A 17,230-nucleotide genomic window follows, 5' to 3' on the forward strand; every position below is an offset into this window, starting at 1 on the left:
TTTGATAAAACAGTATTAATTTCCCTTGCAAACATTAAATTCAGATTCAAGTAAACAGAATCTAATCTCTAAAAGAGGAATGAATACTGCATGTGTTCAAAGAGAGAGATGAAGACGCCACCAAATTCTCTCGAGTTTATGAGTTTCAGTATCTCTATGATAACGGTATTCATTCTCTTCCTAAAATGGATTCGCTTGATTCAATATATGTAAAATACAATACAGAGAAAAAAGAGAAACCATTTTAGGAAGAGGAATGAACAACGTGCCCAGAGGGACGGAGATTGAGAGGCAGAAGAGGAGTTAGGGTTTTACGCTATTTATGGACAGCTTCCAAGTTGACACCTGACGAAAACGACGACGTTTAGATGGTCGAATCTGGTAAAACTCACCGACCAACCAACCAATCAATCCATTAGTTACGCAAGCTAGCCGTTACAAACTGCCAGCTGGTTGCCACGTCATTTTAGGTCGGTAGTCTTTTTCTTTTCTGCGTGGGGCCGAAGGCTGGTGTTCTTGCAACGATGCCGTTCTATATGGGGATGACCGATCAGAAATCCTACTCCTAAAAGGAGAAAGTGCAACGACGCCGTTTCCAAATATACAGAATCCTGAAACAAAACGGAGGAGAAAATTCCCTATATATTGCGCTTGGTCTTTGCACAAAAGTGCGTTGTGAAATCAGCAAGTAAAATATCACCATGGCTAGTAAACCTTTTTCGCTTTCTGTTCAATGCAAAGAACTAGAAGGCCACTTCGACTCCGTTTATTCCTCCATTAGAGAACTTTCTAAAGAGCTTGACTCAATGGAGCAATTGATGGTTGAACGTTACAGAGAACTTGAAGCGAAAGAGAAGCGCGTGGAAGAAGCAGTGACTGATAGAGTCAAGGATTTTGAACTCAAACAAAAGGGTCTTGATTTGAGTCGACAGTGGATAGAATTATCGGCGAAAGAGATAAATTTAGCGCAAGGATCAATGAGGGATCATGTTAAATTGCTTGCAGAGAAAGAGAAGCGATTGGAAATGATTTATAATTATATTAATGGGATGATTGACTTGAAGTTGAACCAGTTCAAGTTAGATGTAGAGTGGGTTAAAGGAGAAATTCAAGATTTGCAAGTTAATCTTCTGAAATTCAAAACTTGTGTTGATAATTTTAGTTGGGAGAGAGACAAGCTTGAAGCAAAGTCAATACTATTCGAATTGGACGAGAAGAGATTTCAAGAAAAGTCAGAAGAACTCGAGTTAAAGGAGGAGCGATTGGAAGAGCAATCTAAAAAATTTAGAAAGAAAGATGAGGACTACCAGAAAAGATTGGAAGAACTTGAATTGAGGGAGAAACAACTCGAAGAGCGCGAAACGCAATTTGAAGAATTTAGAAAGAAAGACGATGAATATAAGAAAAGATTGGAAGAACTTGAATTGAGAGAGAAGCAATTCGAAGAGCACAAATTTAAGGAGGGAACCAACCGGCAATCAAACAAGTTAAGTGGAAACAAGCGTGGTCGTTCGCAGAAGGTTCCATCAATGAAAGCTTCTACAACTCCATGGCCAGCGCGCGCACCCTATAGTCTAAGGGATACGACAATAAGACGTCGTATAAGCACTAGCTGATGTCTTATACCAATGTATGCATGAGCTAACTGTATTGCTTTTGCAGGTTTTATGTAAGTTGCTATAATAGTTGTACGAGGATTATTGCGTATTTAATCTTCATTCACAGGCTAAACTGTATCACTATTGTTAGAGGAAGCTCTTGCAGGTTTTGTTTTGCTTTTGATAACTGTATTTCTGCTATACTAATTACAGTAATAATCATCAGGAGAATTCCTGTTCCTGTGTCTTGTTTCTAATAATATGAATTTCTTAAATCACCATCATAATGATGAAATAATTAAATCATAAAGATTTTCAATTATGATTAATGATTTAATTAAATGAACCAACAATTTATAGGGAAAAAAAAGAGTGGAAACAATAATTTTATAATGAAGTGTGTGCTTTCTATTATTAAATAAATCAATTATATTTTTAAGTTAATAAGGGTGACAGTCAAAAATATTACATATAGGCAATTGAGAAAACGAAAAAGAAAAAAAATTTGCAGTGGACATGGTCTTATTAGACCGGAAATTTGATAACAATCTCAACGATAATCGCATTAATAAGCTGAAAGTGAGTTCACCGTCCATTTCACACTCGCGCTAACTACACAAAAACAAGGTGGCGTTGGTTGGTTGGTCCCGCTCAAATTAACGACCGTAATCACAGGTACACCCCTCGCGCGAATTCGGGATTTCTAAGCTGTTATCCATAATCTCTCCCTCTCCTTTCAATTCTCTCTGCTTCGGTTCCTTTTTTTTTTTCTTTTTATTGTTTCTTTTTTTCTGCTTGTGCGTTTAAACGATTCAAATTGAAACAGTTGCTGTATTTCTCTTATTCCTTGAACGTTTTTGGGCTGTATACTTCAATCTTTCTGGATGTCCTTAGATTTTGTTTTATGAATTCTTATTTGTTCTTTTTTTTTTTTTTTTGAAACTGTTGAGAAAAGGTTTTTTTTTTTTTTTTTTTTTTTTATTCTGAGAAAATTATGAGTTTTTGCAAGTGGGTTTTATTTAATTTTCTTTGTTTTTAACTGTTTTGTTCCATACCTAAATAGTGCTCTGCTTGTTGTAGAAAACAGAGGAATTTTTTTCCAGAATGTCCTTGGCTTTGAAAATTGGTAGCTTTTATTCATCTTTTCTATTTGTTTTCTGTAAAGAACTTTGTTTTGATATTTTGGTGAAAACCATATTCGCCATATAGTTTTGGTGCCTGAGATGAAAGCTTCAGTTGGAGAGGTGTATTTTTGTGCAATTAAAGTGAGTGATAAAAGAAGGAATTAATTTTGCTAAAAAACTGGGCACTTGATTTTAGATTAAAGGGTTTGCTTTACTTATTTTATGGCAGGATGGGAAGGGTCAAGCTAAAGATAAAAAGGTTAGAGAGCACCAGCAATCGACAAGTGACCTATTCTAAACGAAGGAATGGGATCTTGAAGAAAGCCAAGGAATTGTCCATATTATGTGACATAGATGTTGTCCTTCTCATGTTCTGTCCAACTGGAAAGCCTACATTATTCCAAGGAGAACAAAGGTGATTAAACAAAAACATGTTATTCAACATATTATTCATATTACTGGTTAGCTAATATTTGAATGAGATGATTTTTCTTTCAATTGTTGGCTGTCTCTATTGTGAAGAAGTGTAAAGAGGAGCATGTTCTCTTGTTCCATGTGCTAAGACTGGGTGAATTATATTTTAAGCAGTTCTTGCTAGGTGATTTTGGTGTAAATTTATTAAAGAACATTAATATAGGAATGGATGTTGAGGCAACTATGGGAGCTTTAGTATTGTTTCACTAAGTGTTATTAAGAATTTTTGAACATCTATGTTTAAATAAATCTCACTTTCAAATGCCTCAGAAAAATAAACACAGTATAAATACTAATATGTTTTATCTCTTTAATTTTCAGCAATATAGAAGAAGTAATTGCAAAATTTGCTCAATTAACTCCACAGGAAAGGGCAAAAAGGTACCAGAACTCTCAAGGAAATTTTGATCCTTTTCACTTAGTATTTTAGTTGAATTAGAAAGGCTATAAAGCTAACAGATTTTCCATTTAATTGTAACCAGGAAATTGGAGAGCCTTGAAGTAAGATTGACTACGACTTATCCTCTGAAATTCCCTATTTGTTGAAATGTTATAGTTAGTACATATTGAAGCATCAATATAATGTCTTCTTCAACTGATGCAATCAATTTGGGTTCTTCTTGAGAATATAGGCATTGAGAAAAACCTTCAAGAAGTTTGACCACGACGTTAATATGAAAGAGTTCTTGGGTGCGAGGTATTTGATTATTTTGGGCAATTCAGTGAATTTTCAGTTAAAGGTGTGATTTGAATATCAATTTTTTTCTGTCCTTGCAGCATTCAGACAGCTGAGGTAAGAAATGGTTACCAATATTCTTATCATTTTTGTTAATTTTGGATTCTCATGTAACCATCAATCTCAAATGTGTTATGAACAGGAGTTGACTGATCAAGTTAGGCTGGTGCAAGAACAAATTTCAGAAGCACAGAAGAGACTGAGGTGCACCTTCAAAGATTTTAATAATTACAGTTTTCCTTTCTCTTTTATGGTATTGTTGATATTCACACTCCATTTTCTAGAGATGACATGCAAGATGCAACAAAGGGTAGATATCTTTTAGATTGCATGATTTCTAAGCTTCTTTAATGTTGCTTCATTTTTAAACATCAGGCATGTATTCATATTTTTATGCACTGATAAAGTGATAAGAGCTATAAAGCTTTCAGAATTTTGCACGTGATAAATCAACTCGAGAGAAGTACAACATACATTTACCTGTTTTTCTGTTGTGATTGTCTTGTCAATATGCGTGTTTATCTTATGAATCTATTTTATGGTTAGTTTTTGTTTTTCATTGTAGCAACCAGACATTGTAGTTAGAGGATATTATACTAGATCTCTGTTGGGATGCCAAATTTAACCTAAAATGTTGCAGGTAGCTTGTAAATCTTGTGTTGTCTCTGCCAACTTTGTAAATGTTGTTTTGGGTTACCCCAATATCTATGCTTGCATGTCCGATACTTATATAATTGCATATGTAGGTATATGTATAAAAACGGCTTGTCTATTTTCAGTTTATAGGAAGACAATAAGTCTTACAGTTTCATGCCATTTTTTCAGCTATTGGAGTAACCCTGACATGGTTGATAGCATACAACATCTTGGGCAAATGGAAGACTCTCTGAAAGAATCAATTAACCGAATCCGCCTGCACAAGGTATGTTATATGCTCTCAGTGTTTGATCATTGATCATGTGGCTAGATATCCTTGTTTAAGATAGTTTATTCTAAAGACATGATTAGAATTGCGGAGACCTTTGAGATTGAGTCCATCTGGTATGATGAGTTTCAGAACACTCTCCCAATTTATAAATAACCTGTCCAAATTACTTCCAGCTATTGACAAATCCTTTTGGTCTTTCTCATTTAGCGTAACTCGCCACCTTGTGTGTATCACTTTTGGAAATGTATGCTATGTTCCTAAAATCATAAAACATACAAATTATAATTGAGATGTCACGGATGTATTGTTCAGTCTTTTGTGACAGCAGTTATTTGTACCACTTAATTATTTTGAGTGAAGTTAGAACTGTTATTTCATTAATTCATTTTGCCCACTTTTAGCAAGATCCTTGGAAGTATACAATAATGCGAGGATATTATATTCTTAAAGTAGTTACTTCTGCTGGCAGGAAAATTTTGGGAAGTGCCAACTTATGCTATTAGAATGCCATAGCCAGTTAATGCACTGGCAGTGAATTTTTTAGTCAGTTGGAAAATCTTATTTGTGATTATCTTGCCTCACAGTTTCAGAATGGATTGGCCTTACCTTTGATGATGAATGGCATGCAAGATGTCCAACCACTATCATGGATTCCGAACAATGGAAATCAAACTATGATGTTATCCAATGAGCAAAATTTTTTGCAGAAAAGGTAATTATATCTCACTTTTGTATCTGAGGATTCAGCGTCCCAAGGGCCTTGTAATCAACATATGGCTGAGTGATCGTCCTCCTGAAAGTAATTTTTTTGCTTAAATATAGATGAAATTCCCAATAAGTACACTACAAACCATTGTTGTTAACATCTCTTAATTATTTTGGCACTACTATCTGATTCCTTTTAACATCTGTCATTCTTTTTCTTCTTCTTTACCCACATAGAACTTACCTTGCAAAAGGATTGCAATTTCTTTTATTTTTTCTTGTTATCCTATGGTTGAACTTTTCTGTTTTCTACAGAGAGGTGGAAAGCTCAGATGCATCTCTTCCAGGCTATTCTGGTTACTATAATACTGGCAAACAAACGGAAATTGGAAATTCAGGATCAGTTGAGAATATGGGACAGGAAGGTGGTGCATTGAGCAATTTAAGCAGCAATACATCCTTAAGTGTGCAACTTGATGAGCAATTCTCATATCCTCCATATAGTAGTTTAAATTTGGCATGTGTTGAGAAAGTGAAGCCTGAAGAGCAGATGAACCCCCAAGGAAACCATGTTGTTTATCAAGTTAATAGTAATTTTGAACTGCCTAGACCTGTATTTGATAATGGGCATCATAGTTGGGTTTCTGCATCTGTGCCATGCTGCGTTGCAATGTTTAATGAAAATCCATACAACCAGGTAGCGTTTGTTTTTATAATCAATTCATTACTTTTTTTTTTCCCCCTTTTTTCCTCTTCTTTTGCATGGGGTAACCATAAATAAGAACAAAGCTATTGTAGTTGATACCATCATCTATTCATCAGTTAACCTTTTTGTGAACTGATGATCATAATTGTATTACTCGATTGGCTAATTTCTGCTTCTCATTTTCCAGGAAAGCTAGTATGCATTGGAATTTTTGACTCTTCACTTCATTTCATGCAGCAATCAAATTGACTCGTGTGTGAAATTAACTTTTATTTTCCTCTGGTGGGACGAGCGGCTGCTGGAAGAATCAGTAGTGTAATTTTATGATATGTTTTGTACCAACCAGGAAGGTTTTAGGACAGGATTTTGATGTATGCGAAACGGATAAACAGAAAGGTTGAGATTCATCTGGATGTTTTCAGCCATCCAATGTGTTAGCTTGTTAGCTGTATATATGATATGTACATGTTTCATAATTACCAGATTATATATTTATTTCTATGTTCTGTAATCATATTTGTAGCTGGAAAGAATTTATGGCTTTAGTCACCCAAGTTGTAGATCCATGATTTTGTGAAAATAAGACCAATAAGAGAGCATTTTAGAATTTATTATTCCCAAGCAGCTAAAACTATATTTGGTAAGCAGTAATGAAATATTATGTAATGCAATAAAATGTATTTCTGATGTAAAACACATCAGATTACATTAGAAATGCATTTGATTACATTAACACTGCGTTTTATCATATTTTACCAAATGTAAGCTAAGTGCTTCCATATTGAGGTTCATGCTTGAGAAGTAAATTAAGATTATAACAATAGTAATAAATTAATAATATAAAAGGCATCTTAGTTCTTCTGTACATTGAAAGGTTGCTTGTTTCACATTAATTCTCATATTAACCTCATTCAAAAACCATATATTCATGGTTACAAAAGCAGGAAACAGGACCCCATTTCTTCTCTAATGAATTTAGTAACCCCTTAGTGTTTGGACAATGGTGTTGTGCCATGGGTCAGATAGGTGCTGCAATAGGTTCTCAAATGGTCCTTTCCCTGTCACATTATGTTGAACCACAAACCCTAGGAATGCCAACATTGCCAATCTCCCTGCAAATACAAGACCCTCTTGGTCAATAATTTAACTTCTATATGTAGTTTAACAAAATATAAAATATAATTAATTTATTAATTACCATTAGCAAGTTCCTTCTCCTTGGCCTCAAGAGTGGGTGCAAAGTTAAGGGGGTTAAAGATACCACCAGGGTAACCACATTCATGTGGAGGCAAGCTGTATTGCTTGAAGATAGGATCTTGGTTGACACATCCTGGGTTCTTGATATCTTGCCATCTTCTAATCTCCACATAATGGAATAATATGAACTCAATTACAAACAAAGTTGATGATGATGCGAAGTACTCTACTTTCCCTGCATCGTACCACTGAGGAGCGTTAATTATTCCAATCTTTGTGAATACCTCTGGTAATAGCATTCCTGCTACACCTAACATTGCCCATCTTCCGTTCACAAGCTCTGCCTGGACAAACCATCTCAGGTTCTCTGGGTCCTCTGCTAGTCCAAGAGGGTCAAACCCATTATCCCCTGGAAGACTGGACAAGGTCACAAGGTTTCAGTTAATGAAAATGCCTCCGATGATAAAATATATAGAAGTTGTGTTTATGCTTGATTACCTGCCGTTGAGGTAGGCTGGAGAGGGCAAACCAGGCAGCCACTCGCCTTTCTTGGCCTCGACTTTAAAAGAAGATGATGTCGTTGGTTTAAACGACACTTCTCTGTTGAGTTTATTAGGAGACCCACTCAAAAACCTCGATCTGGATGCACATGGCCGGAACACGGCGGCAGACGCTTGAGTCGTGACGGTGGCCATACGTGAATTCCGGTGAACAAATCTCAGGTGTCAGTGAGGTGTATGTAGGTGGTGTAAAAACTAATCAATTGTCGACGCCTTTGTATTTCATTCGAAAGGATGACTTGTGGTTCTTGATGTTCCTTAAAATTTGACGGTTGATTTTGTTGATTTTATTGATCCAACGATTGATAATTGTTTGTGGGTTTTGGATTGGCCAATGGGAGTACTCGAGGCTTATCCTTTTATCTTTCTACCATATCCACGTATCTATTTCTTCTTCGCTGTTGGCAGGGATTGGATCCTGTGGGACCTTTTCTGTCCACGTGGGAAGATTTTTAAGTTTGATTTGATGTTGTAATCTCTTACCACGTGGAATTCTATAGCCAATAGCTGATTGACAAGTGAGTCGCCATGTTACATCTTAGCAAAAGATATCCAAAAGAAAATAGTTGCCGGTTGCTATCAGGCTTGGGTTGGGCTTTATTTTTATTGAGCCTGGCCTGCCCCGTTTTAAACTCAAAAAGAGCACAGAATTCAAGTATTCAGTTGGCCCAATCGGGTACCCAGGTGTTTTGATTAGTTTTTTTTTTTTTTCTGATGAAAGGAAAAGTTTCCAATCTTCATTAAGACAAATGATAAAATTCAGCAATACTATTGGAAATCTCATCCCACACTCGGAGTGAATAGATGTTCTTGCAAGCGAATGAATAACCATATTTACTTGTCTCCTAATCCATTTAATTTTAATATCAAGCCTAGAACTTAAAAGTTGTTTACAATCGAAAAGAACTAGACCAAAAATAGAAGAATCTAAAGATCTAGAATTCGAAGCCTGGAACACAATCTGTGAGTCCGAAAAAATAGTCCCATGGCCATGAAAGTTGGCACAAATAAAAATCAAACACTCCCTCAGAGCAAGGATCTCCACCAAGGCAGGGTCATTTGGGCCTTCAAAGTACCCAGATTGGCCACGTATGTATAGGCCTTCTTCAATTTCAACCACAAGACCATATCCTACAAAATCTTGAGCTGCAAAAATAGCTCCATCCACTAGGCTGTACCATCCATCCTCGACTTGGGCATGTTGAATACCAAAAGAGACCTGTTCGCTTCCTTGAACAGAAGAAAGAACAGCAGCATTTATCGGCGGTTGCCGCTGGTCATGTCCTGGCGTCACAAAAGGTTGGCTATGCGCCAAGCTGAGTGTGCTGCTAGCACGATGTTCCTGATTTACCCTCCATTCATTGATTAGTTGACAATACCTGAAAGTTGATCTCTAAAAAGATATTATGATTTATTTACAAACTTAAATTTAAGTACATATTTATTTATTATTATTCCAAGTGGACCTCATAACAAGACTTGCAAATTTCATTCTAAAATTTATGTTGAGCTTATTTAGACTCGGCTATGCAAAATTAATTATTTTAGTAACCATTAGCCGTAGTAATAACGGTCACTATTTATTATTTTGTTAACATTTTATCAAATATTTATTTTTCATAATCAATTTTTATCGGTTGTTTTTTCAGTGGTAAATTAAATTTCATTTATTTACTTACGTTAATATAGACTCGGCTATGCAAAATTAATTATTTTAGTAACCATTAGCCGTAGTAATAACGGTCACTATTTATTATTTTGTTAACATTTTATCAAATATTTATTTTTCATAATCAATTTTTATCGGTTGTTTTTTCAGTGGTAAATTAAATTTCATTTATTTACTTACGTTAATATGGAGAGATATAATGATATATTTAAATAGTATGCCCATAAATTTTTTTTGCTATTTATTTTATTCTGCAAGAGAAACCAGAAAACAATGGAATTGAGAAACCCAAACAAGAGAGAAAGAAGAGAAGCATCTTGTTCAAACAAACAAAACTAGTACACATTTTATTTAGTAATTATAAAATCACTACTCCATACAGTGGCACCACATCCAGCTAAAGGCTGGTTACATGACTTCATGCTTAAGCAAATTTGCTTTTCTACAACTAATCAATAACAGAATCAACTAGAAAGAAAAAAAAAAAGACGGCGGGTGCTAAATATTACAAAATTCTGATATATATGACGCGAAATTTATTTCGACTATTTCTGCTAAATTAATTAATTGGTTTTTTAAAATTTATATATTCAATCTATTAAATACCCACCTCCGCCAAATTTCCAGTCTGCCTTTTCAAAAGCTAGCAGAACATAACAGAACCTAACCCTCCAACATGTTCAAATCTAAAATATCAATTGAAAATGTGCTAATTTAAAACGAGCTCATTTCCCTTTTTGTTTTTTTTACCTAAATTAACTAATTATTATCATTTATAGATTAGTTTTAATTTTTTAATCAGAATTGTAAACCAGTGAAGGTTTGACCAAAGGACCATCCAGCAGGAACAACATTGTTAGAGACGACAGTCCTTCCATCACTAGTTGTGACCTTAAATGACAGGCGTTGACCATTAAGATATGAATTGCTTTGCCAATTTTGACCCCAGTTTCTTGACATGGGTTGCCAATCAGTTCTTGAACCTTTGACTGAAACTGCCTGAACATCTCCTGCACCACCAACGTTGGTGATCAAGACTAGGTTAAAATATGAGTGTCCATTAATGGTGAATCTGATTCCTCCTCTCCTTTGGCAGGGTACCCTGTAATAATAATATCACATAGCAGAAAAGAATTAGGGTCTTTTTGCTATAAGGAGAAATGTTAAAGCACTAGTTAGAAATTTGCTTACACAAGGATCCAAACCCACTTTTCTAGATTCCCATATAGTGCCAATAATTTAATAGTTAGGACATGCATACCTTCTGTAAGAGACAGGCACAATCCCTGCTCTGTACTGAGCAATTCGTTGGAAGATAGGCTGAGAGAGATCGAAATGATGCTGGGGAGGGTTGCACCAGCCCCCAGCATTATTAGGGAGAGCATTATTGGGAGGGCAGAAATTGGTGGCTGTGACCACAATAGAGCCAGGCAAGCACCACTTTGGGTCATCTGTACACTTTATTTCAAAACAAGCACCACAGCTGAAGCCATTGTTGAACAAGGCTGTGCTTAAAGCTGCAGTGTTTGTTCCATATCCTTGGTTATATAGGTTTCCGTACCCACAAGCCCCACCTGCAATTAAAAAAGAAAGTTATAGTTTCTGTGCTTGTGTGTCTTTAATGAAAAACTAGAATGAGCCAAAAGGGATTAATTAAGTGCAAGACATACCCATTGTACCAGAAGCATCACCACCTCCGTAGAAGGTAGCATGAGCATTAACCCAACCACCATTATCCCCAGAAACAAAAGAGATCAAAGAAAGAAATCCCACCAAGAAAAGCCCAGAAATTAATGCCATTTTCCAATTTCAAGAGAAAGAATGGTGTTTGACGGAATGAGTATGGGAAGAAGAGGGGGGGGTGAGTGGGAATTTATAGACTCATAAAGGAAGCATAAAAGTTTTCCCTTAGGCAAAGGCAAACGTCAGAAAAACAAACTGACGCAAATAATATATTGAGGTGCGAGGACCTTAAACCGCCAAGTGCAATCGAGTTATGAGAAGTACAGCTTTTTTTGAACCCACGTGGGTTTCTATGTGTCATTTTGCAGGAAAAAATATCATCTATTCTATGTTAATAAGGATTTCTCTTTTACTTTTAGGCCATATGGGAATGGGACGGTGGCAGGATTCTCGTTTTGCTTTAGTACTCTTTCTTACTCTGGTAAAAACGCCATCTCAGGATCTCACAGCTAACAGTTCAACATTTTGCTGCGGCCTAGTCTACCTTTAACAATGTACTGCAAGTCTGCAATTTGCTATTTCAACCTGATCTCCTCTTCTATATTAAATTGTAAAAGAGCCAAGGTACTGAGGGAATTTTGTGATGATGGATTACTGCCAAGAGAGGTATTTTAAATACAAAATACAAGCAAGTAAATCCCTAAAAAACTGGAAATACAACAGATGGATAATACAATTTCAAACTCTACAACAGATAAATAATAACAGCCAGCGAAGGACTTGGTCTTCAAGTGATTTGTCTAACAAATTGATCTGTGCTAGATCTACCATCAATTTAGTTTCAACATTCACTCATTCTGGACGTAGAAATATTTTATTACTATATTTAATTTGTTTTTAGGATAATACTTTTATCTTTAGTTGTTAAAAACAAAAAGAGGGCAGGAGTTGCAAAGTAAAGAAAACGCATTATATATTCACTTCTACCTTAAGTAAAGTGCAGTACATTCTCCTCCATGGGTTCAAAGTTAAGTTCTTGTTAAAGGACATATGTGAGGTGGTGCACATGCAGCAGATACAAACGTGAAAGGTCCAAAATTAATTATAATAATTGACTTGCTTTATATATATATATCCAGGAAGTTTTAATAGTCTCCCATCATAGAACATAAAGATTTTTAGCCTGATTGACTTGCTTTTATATTAATGCAGAGTTGTGAGTTGGTGAAGGTGAAACTATCTCAGATTAGGTGAATTCGAAACAGCAGCTTTAGGACCGACCAATTGTCAGGGATTAAGAGTATGAAATGAAACTGATAAGAAACAAATTTGATTGGAAATTTTGACCCATTTGTTTAGTTTTAAAGAAAATGTTAAAGCGCTAGCTTTTTTCTCATTGAATGAATGTTATCTGCTGGCTCGCAAAGAGAAAGAGAGAGGCAGCTTCGAGCACATGGGTGATGTATGCATTGTTGCTGCCATATATCACTACAATACAAAGGACCATCAACAGCTCAATCGCATTTATTCCATGTCATCTTATTGGCTATTGCTTCTTCAAATTCTGAAAATACTCGTAATTGAAAACTATGTATATATTATTACAATCTAGATTTAATTATTTTTTTAATCCTCAGTCCTATCTTCTACCACCGGAATTGAAACTAGTTGCCTTTTCGGTGCATTTCTGTTAACTGTTATTGTTTCTTGTGTGTTATTCAGTTGTAGTAATGCCACTTGCTTCATTGGGTAACACAAAAACAGTTCCATACCCTGTAATATTCTTATTATAAATTTATAATAAAAAAGTAAGATAAGAATAACGGCCGGCAAAAGCTTGAAATATGATTTTTAATTCCTTGGTAGTTGTTTGTAGTTTGCACTCTTATTCCAACATCAACTATTATTGAATAGCATCAAGAAACACTTATCTAATTATATAATTAATTAAGAATTCAATATAATTAGCATTACCCATTTTAATTATTTAGTTTTGATTAACGAATAATATATATTTAAGTTTATTTTCTAAATGAAAATTGCATAGCAGTGCCACTGGATTTAGCAGGATGTATTTATAAGCCAATAGATTGTAGTCAAATACTTGAAAATAAGAACTTTCAAAACTTGCAGACTGCCCATGTTCATTGGATAGCGTTAGTTCCCTTTTATAACATAGAATTTTAATTTGACTGAAAGAATTCGTCAGCTGCTAAGCTTCCTTCGGAAGAAGGTCACCTATTGAGAATTTAATTAAAAGCAAAAAAAATAAAAGAAAAAATACTACTTATTCTTTTTAAAAGTTTATCATTATCTAAAGCTTTAAATTAGTAAAAAGAGATGAATGAAAGAAAATCGATATTAAAAATGGGTGGAGATGCTACCATTTGGCCTAATCAAAATTTGAAAGCAACTCAAAGAGTCTTATAGGATCGAACACGTAGCTGATAACACAAATAAAAAGAAAAAGGAGAAGAAGAGGAAGAAGAAGAAGAAGAAGAAAGAAAAACACTTTCTTGGTTCTTGAAAACTCGTTTGTTTGCATTCTTCCTTCGTATTTTACTCTATGTTTTTCTTAATTTTGTAGTTGAATTCATAAAAATCAAAACCTAAGAAAGATCAGGAAAAAAAGTACAGTGCAAATGCAACTGATCCAACTGACATCTAACCTTCAAATGGTCCACATTTTCTGTTTATTATTTTTCCTTATTTTCTATCAAAGAAAAAACAAAATCATTCAAAAAAAAAAAAAAAAAAAAAAAAAAAAAAAAAAAAAAAACCATAAATAAAAAGGACAAGAAAGTGCAGTCATTGTTGATGCGAAGGAAGCAAATCAACAATAGAGAACGTACGTTATATGAAATATACATGTTCAACGGTGAATAACAGAGAAGAAATGTATAACATGAAGTCATCTTTGGTTCATTGAAATAAAGTCTTCTACAAAATTGTACAGTTCAAGAAAATGAAATTGTGATACAAATTCATATTATATCCTATTTTTTTCAAAACAACTAGACAAAAAATTTTTCAGGTCAGATTTTAAACACGGATGCTGAGTCCCTTTTCCTATGCAAATTTGAAATTGCACTTCTCCACGCGGTTTCATGCATTAAACGATATTATCAATATTAAACCAATGAGGTAATTCCGTATAAAAAAGCATTTGGAAGTCAATCACCGTGGTTTAAATTATAGGTGCAATCTTTGGGATCAAATTTTCAAGGATTAGTCAGGTTTGTGGATTATGTATGGAATCAAAATTTTCATTTTTACCATATGCATTATTCTTTGTCGATTAATTTATATCGAAATATGTATTATGTTATATAATTTGAATATAAAGACATAAAATTAGTATTTATTTTAAGATTATTAGAATTGATCACTTATTTATTGTCTTTCTTTAAAATATATATGTATATGTAAGAGCAATATACATTTATTAATAATATGAAATATTTTACATATCCACACATTTTTCAAGGATTAATTATAACTAAATTCTATAGACTTGTATTTCGATAATTAAGAAAAATATTAAAAATATGGAGATGCGGGGTATCGATCCCCGTACCTCTCGCATGCTAAGCGAGCGCTCTACCATCTGAGCTACATCCCCACATTGATATTATTGATAGAGAATTATTAATGTAAAGAGATAAGCAATATATAGAACGAAATGTCATTTTCATGAAAACCAAACATATGTAAATGATCAACATATCCGGAAAAAAGTTTCAAGCTGGAGATGTGAAACAAAAATAATGATTATTCTTCTTGTCTCATTACATGAATCATATATGGAGTCCAACATTTTATTGTAATGCTAAATTCCAATGGTGATAATTAAAAGTATAAGTTATTTGTCTTTGGCTTACAAATTAAAGTAATATATGGACAAAACATTCAAAAACACTTTACCTAATTTTTCAAATGTGCGACCCCTAATTTCCGGTGATGATGAACGGCTAAATTTCAATGATGGCTCATAGTTTAAAGGATTCCCAATTTGGGCTTTATTGACTAGAAGCAACCATTTCTTGACTTGAATTGATAGTAATACAACAATATTAGCAAGTGCAAAAATTTATGCATTATACCCAATTCCCTCTTTAATTAGGCAAAATTGTTTTGATCTTCCAAATATTTGCCTACCCGTTTGAAAAATCTTATCTTTAAAGCAAATTGCATTTTTGTTTCTATTGGAATTTATCGGACATTGTTTATCGCACACCAAGACAAAATTTAGTGGTAAATATATTACGACCTGACAATAGATTTAATTGTAAATCCCTTCTTCAATATTAAAAAAAATATATATTGCTTAAGCTAGACTCAAACACAAAAATAGTAAACGTATAATTATCCTAGTGTATATCTTTCCTTTATCATAACATGCATTCTTTCAACTTTAGTGTAAAGGGAAAAGAACATGGTCTAATAATTAAGATGCCTTTTTTTTTCTTTTATTTTTGGTATATGTGGTTAAAGATTAGCCGAATAAATTTTGACAAGAAAATTTTGTGGTACCGTAACATATAAAATCGACCTTGTGGCACCCTGAATTTGTTTTTATAATAATTTCATACCTTCTATACAAAAAAAAAAAGGAAAATATTAATTTAATATGTGGTTAATATAACTTTTGGAATAATAATTTTACATTTTCTAATTTTTCAATAAATGTTTAATCGATTTAATTTTATAAGTTGAGGTATTCAATGAGTCAAATAAAATATTTAATAGATACAATTTTATAAATTGAAGAGTTCAACGCGTCAAAATAAAAGTTGAAGGTATCATAAAATTTTTTTATAAAAAGTACAAGGATGAACTTATGTATTCAGCTGTTAAAGATTTGTCTTTTCTTTTATGTGAATTAATACCAAGTCTCTCACATTGACTTATTATATTCGAGAATATTATTCTTATAATATTTTTTATTGATATTTAATCCTCGTTAAATGGAAACAGTTCATTAACTTTCTTCTATCTTTAATTAAAACTCTCTCCATCTGATGAAATTGGATCTCAAAGACTCTTATAATTAGAAGGAGATAAAAAAAAAATTAATCATACAAACTAAGCTTGCAAATGGGCTAATATATGTAGTTTTTATATTTTTTTAATTCGCTAATGAGAGAAATTTTATTTATTTTCTCAAGATATGTAATGTTTTAAAAGATTATAAAAGAATTTAAGAATTAGGTTAAAAGACAATAGGTTTGGTAACAATCAGAAATTGCGAACCCCGTTGGTGTTTCACGTAAATTGTGGACTTGTAGTGACATGTCTGTCGTTGCATGATAATGATAGTAGCGTGACCTACAAGCAATCTATGCAAAATCCATTACTATTTTGGAACTTCTTTTATTTTTGAGCTTGACTAATTAATAATATTAATTAAAAATTTATAAATACATGGTCATGGAGTCATAGGGGTCAAAGGCCCTCATGTGCATGTAATGTGAAACATGTATAATTATTAATTAATCCACCATGTCCATGAGATGTTAAAGGAAGGTAATGCCAAGTTGAGAAAAGATGGGGAAAAAGGAGAATAGATAAACTATGGTGAAAGCAACTTTATCCATTAGATTGTGATTTTATATATGCTCTTCTTTTCTTGATTGATAAGAAAGGAACTTCTTAAAAGAATTTCATGATTAAAGTTTGTTCTCTCTTTATCAACTGTGTATCAAGGTGTTGTTGCTCATAATCTTCAAGATTTTAATCAATTAGTTACTTTATTGTTACCATAATTCAAATTGTGTTCTTATTAATTTTAATGCATGTTATAAATTTATAAAAAAAATAAAAATCAAATTTAATAAGAAAATTAATTTA

General features: G+C 33.6%; 4 protein-coding genes and 1 non-coding gene across 7 annotated transcripts; 2 read left to right on the forward strand and 3 right to left on the reverse strand.

Annotated features, from left to right (window-relative positions):
• Positions 1-688: 688 nt before the first annotated feature.
• LOC110010171 (golgin family A protein) lies at positions 689-1,843 on the forward strand. The gene has a single exon (XM_020681776.2). It carries the CDS (start codon positions 702-704, stop codon positions 1,614-1,616), a length of 915 nt encoding a protein of 304 aa, XP_020537435.1. The 5' UTR covers positions 689-701; the 3' UTR covers positions 1,617-1,843.
• A 234-nt stretch (positions 1,844-2,077) lies between these two features.
• Positions 2,078-6,782, forward strand: AGL65 (AGAMOUS-like 65). 3 transcript variants are annotated; one of them, XM_020681893.3, is made up of 11 exons: positions 2,078-2,273; positions 2,952-3,137; positions 3,518-3,577; positions 3,679-3,697; positions 3,829-3,893; positions 3,974-3,989; positions 4,075-4,136; positions 4,758-4,854; positions 5,445-5,572; positions 5,881-6,262; positions 6,509-6,782. In XM_020681893.3, exons 2-11 carry the CDS (start codon positions 2,953-2,955, stop codon positions 6,518-6,520), a joined length of 1,026 nt encoding a protein of 341 aa, XP_020537552.1. In that variant the 5' UTR covers positions 2,078-2,273; position 2,952; the 3' UTR covers positions 6,521-6,782. The 3 variants fall into 3 exon arrangements, with proteins under 3 accessions (XP_020537552.1, XP_089583037.1, XP_089583036.1); XM_089726911.1 differs by having other exon boundaries at positions 2,079-2,273; positions 6,459-6,782; XM_089726910.1 differs by lacking the exon at positions 2,078-2,273 and adding an exon at positions 2,296-2,863.
• A 295-nt stretch (positions 6,783-7,077) lies between these two features.
• On the reverse strand, positions 7,078-8,241 carry LHCA4 (light-harvesting chlorophyll-protein complex I subunit A4). The gene is made up of 3 exons (XM_012224890.3): positions 7,967-8,241; positions 7,470-7,885; positions 7,078-7,383 (listed from the first exon to the last, which is right to left on the reverse strand). Exons 1-3 carry the CDS (start codon positions 8,161-8,163, stop codon positions 7,247-7,249), a joined length of 750 nt encoding a protein of 249 aa, XP_012080280.1. The 5' UTR covers positions 8,164-8,241; the 3' UTR covers positions 7,078-7,246.
• A 1,773-nt stretch (positions 8,242-10,014) lies between these two features.
• LOC105640551 (expansin-A1) lies at positions 10,015-12,019 on the reverse strand. The gene is made up of 3 exons (XM_012224897.4): positions 11,368-12,019; positions 10,959-11,271; positions 10,015-10,799 (listed from the first exon to the last, which is right to left on the reverse strand). Exons 1-3 carry the CDS (start codon positions 11,495-11,497, stop codon positions 10,496-10,498), a joined length of 747 nt encoding a protein of 248 aa, XP_012080287.1. The 5' UTR covers positions 11,498-12,019; the 3' UTR covers positions 10,015-10,495.
• Positions 12,020-14,929: 2,910 nt separating this feature from the next.
• On the reverse strand, positions 14,930-15,002 carry TRNAA-AGC (transfer RNA alanine (anticodon AGC)). Its single transcript has one exon. It is a non-coding gene; the product is annotated as a tRNA-Ala (tRNA).
• Between the last annotated feature and the right edge of the window lie 2,228 nt (positions 15,003-17,230).

This window comes from Jatropha curcas, chromosome 10, assembly GCF_041381405.1.
Source record: "Jatropha curcas cultivar XTBG-Jc1 chromosome 10, XTBG_Jcur_1.0, whole genome shotgun sequence".
In the NCBI taxonomy this organism is placed as follows: Eukaryota; Viridiplantae; Streptophyta; class Magnoliopsida; order Malpighiales; family Euphorbiaceae; genus Jatropha; species Jatropha curcas.

Excerpts from the sequence above, each read along its gene's own strand:
- LOC110010171 (XM_020681776.2), top strand. The coding sequence starts at position 702 with ATGGCTAGTAAACCTTTTTCGCTTTCTGTTCAATGCAAAGAACTAGAA.
- LHCA4 (XM_012224890.3), bottom strand. The coding sequence starts at position 8,163 with ATGGCCACCGTCACGACTCAAGCGTCTGCCGCCGTGTTCCGGCCATGT. Across the intron at positions 7,886-7,966 it reads CCAGCCTACCTCAACGGCAG|TCTTCCAGGGGATAATGGGT; the intron begins GTAATCAAGCAT and ends GACCTTGTCCAG. Across the intron at positions 7,384-7,469 it reads GGAGAAGGAACTTGCTAATG|GGAGATTGGCAATGTTGGCA; the intron begins GTAATTAATAAA and ends TTGTATTTGCAG.
- AGL65 (XM_020681893.3), top strand. The coding sequence starts at position 2,953 with ATGGGAAGGGTCAAGCTAAAGATAAAAAGGTTAGAGAGCACCAGCAAT. Across the intron at positions 4,137-4,757 it reads GAAGCACAGAAGAGACTGAG|CTATTGGAGTAACCCTGACA; the intron begins GTGCACCTTCAA and ends CCATTTTTTCAG. Across the intron at positions 4,855-5,444 it reads ACCGAATCCGCCTGCACAAG|TTTCAGAATGGATTGGCCTT; the intron begins GTATGTTATATG and ends CTTGCCTCACAG.
- LOC105640551 (XM_012224897.4), bottom strand. The coding sequence starts at position 11,497 with ATGGCATTAATTTCTGGGCTTTTCTTGGTGGGATTTCTTTCTTTGATC. Across the intron at positions 11,272-11,367 it reads TGATGCTTCTGGTACAATGG|GTGGGGCTTGTGGGTACGGA; the intron begins GTATGTCTTGCA and ends TTTTAATTGCAG. Across the intron at positions 10,800-10,958 it reads GTGCCTGTCTCTTACAGAAG|GGTACCCTGCCAAAGGAGAG; the intron begins GTATGCATGTCC and ends TTATTATTACAG.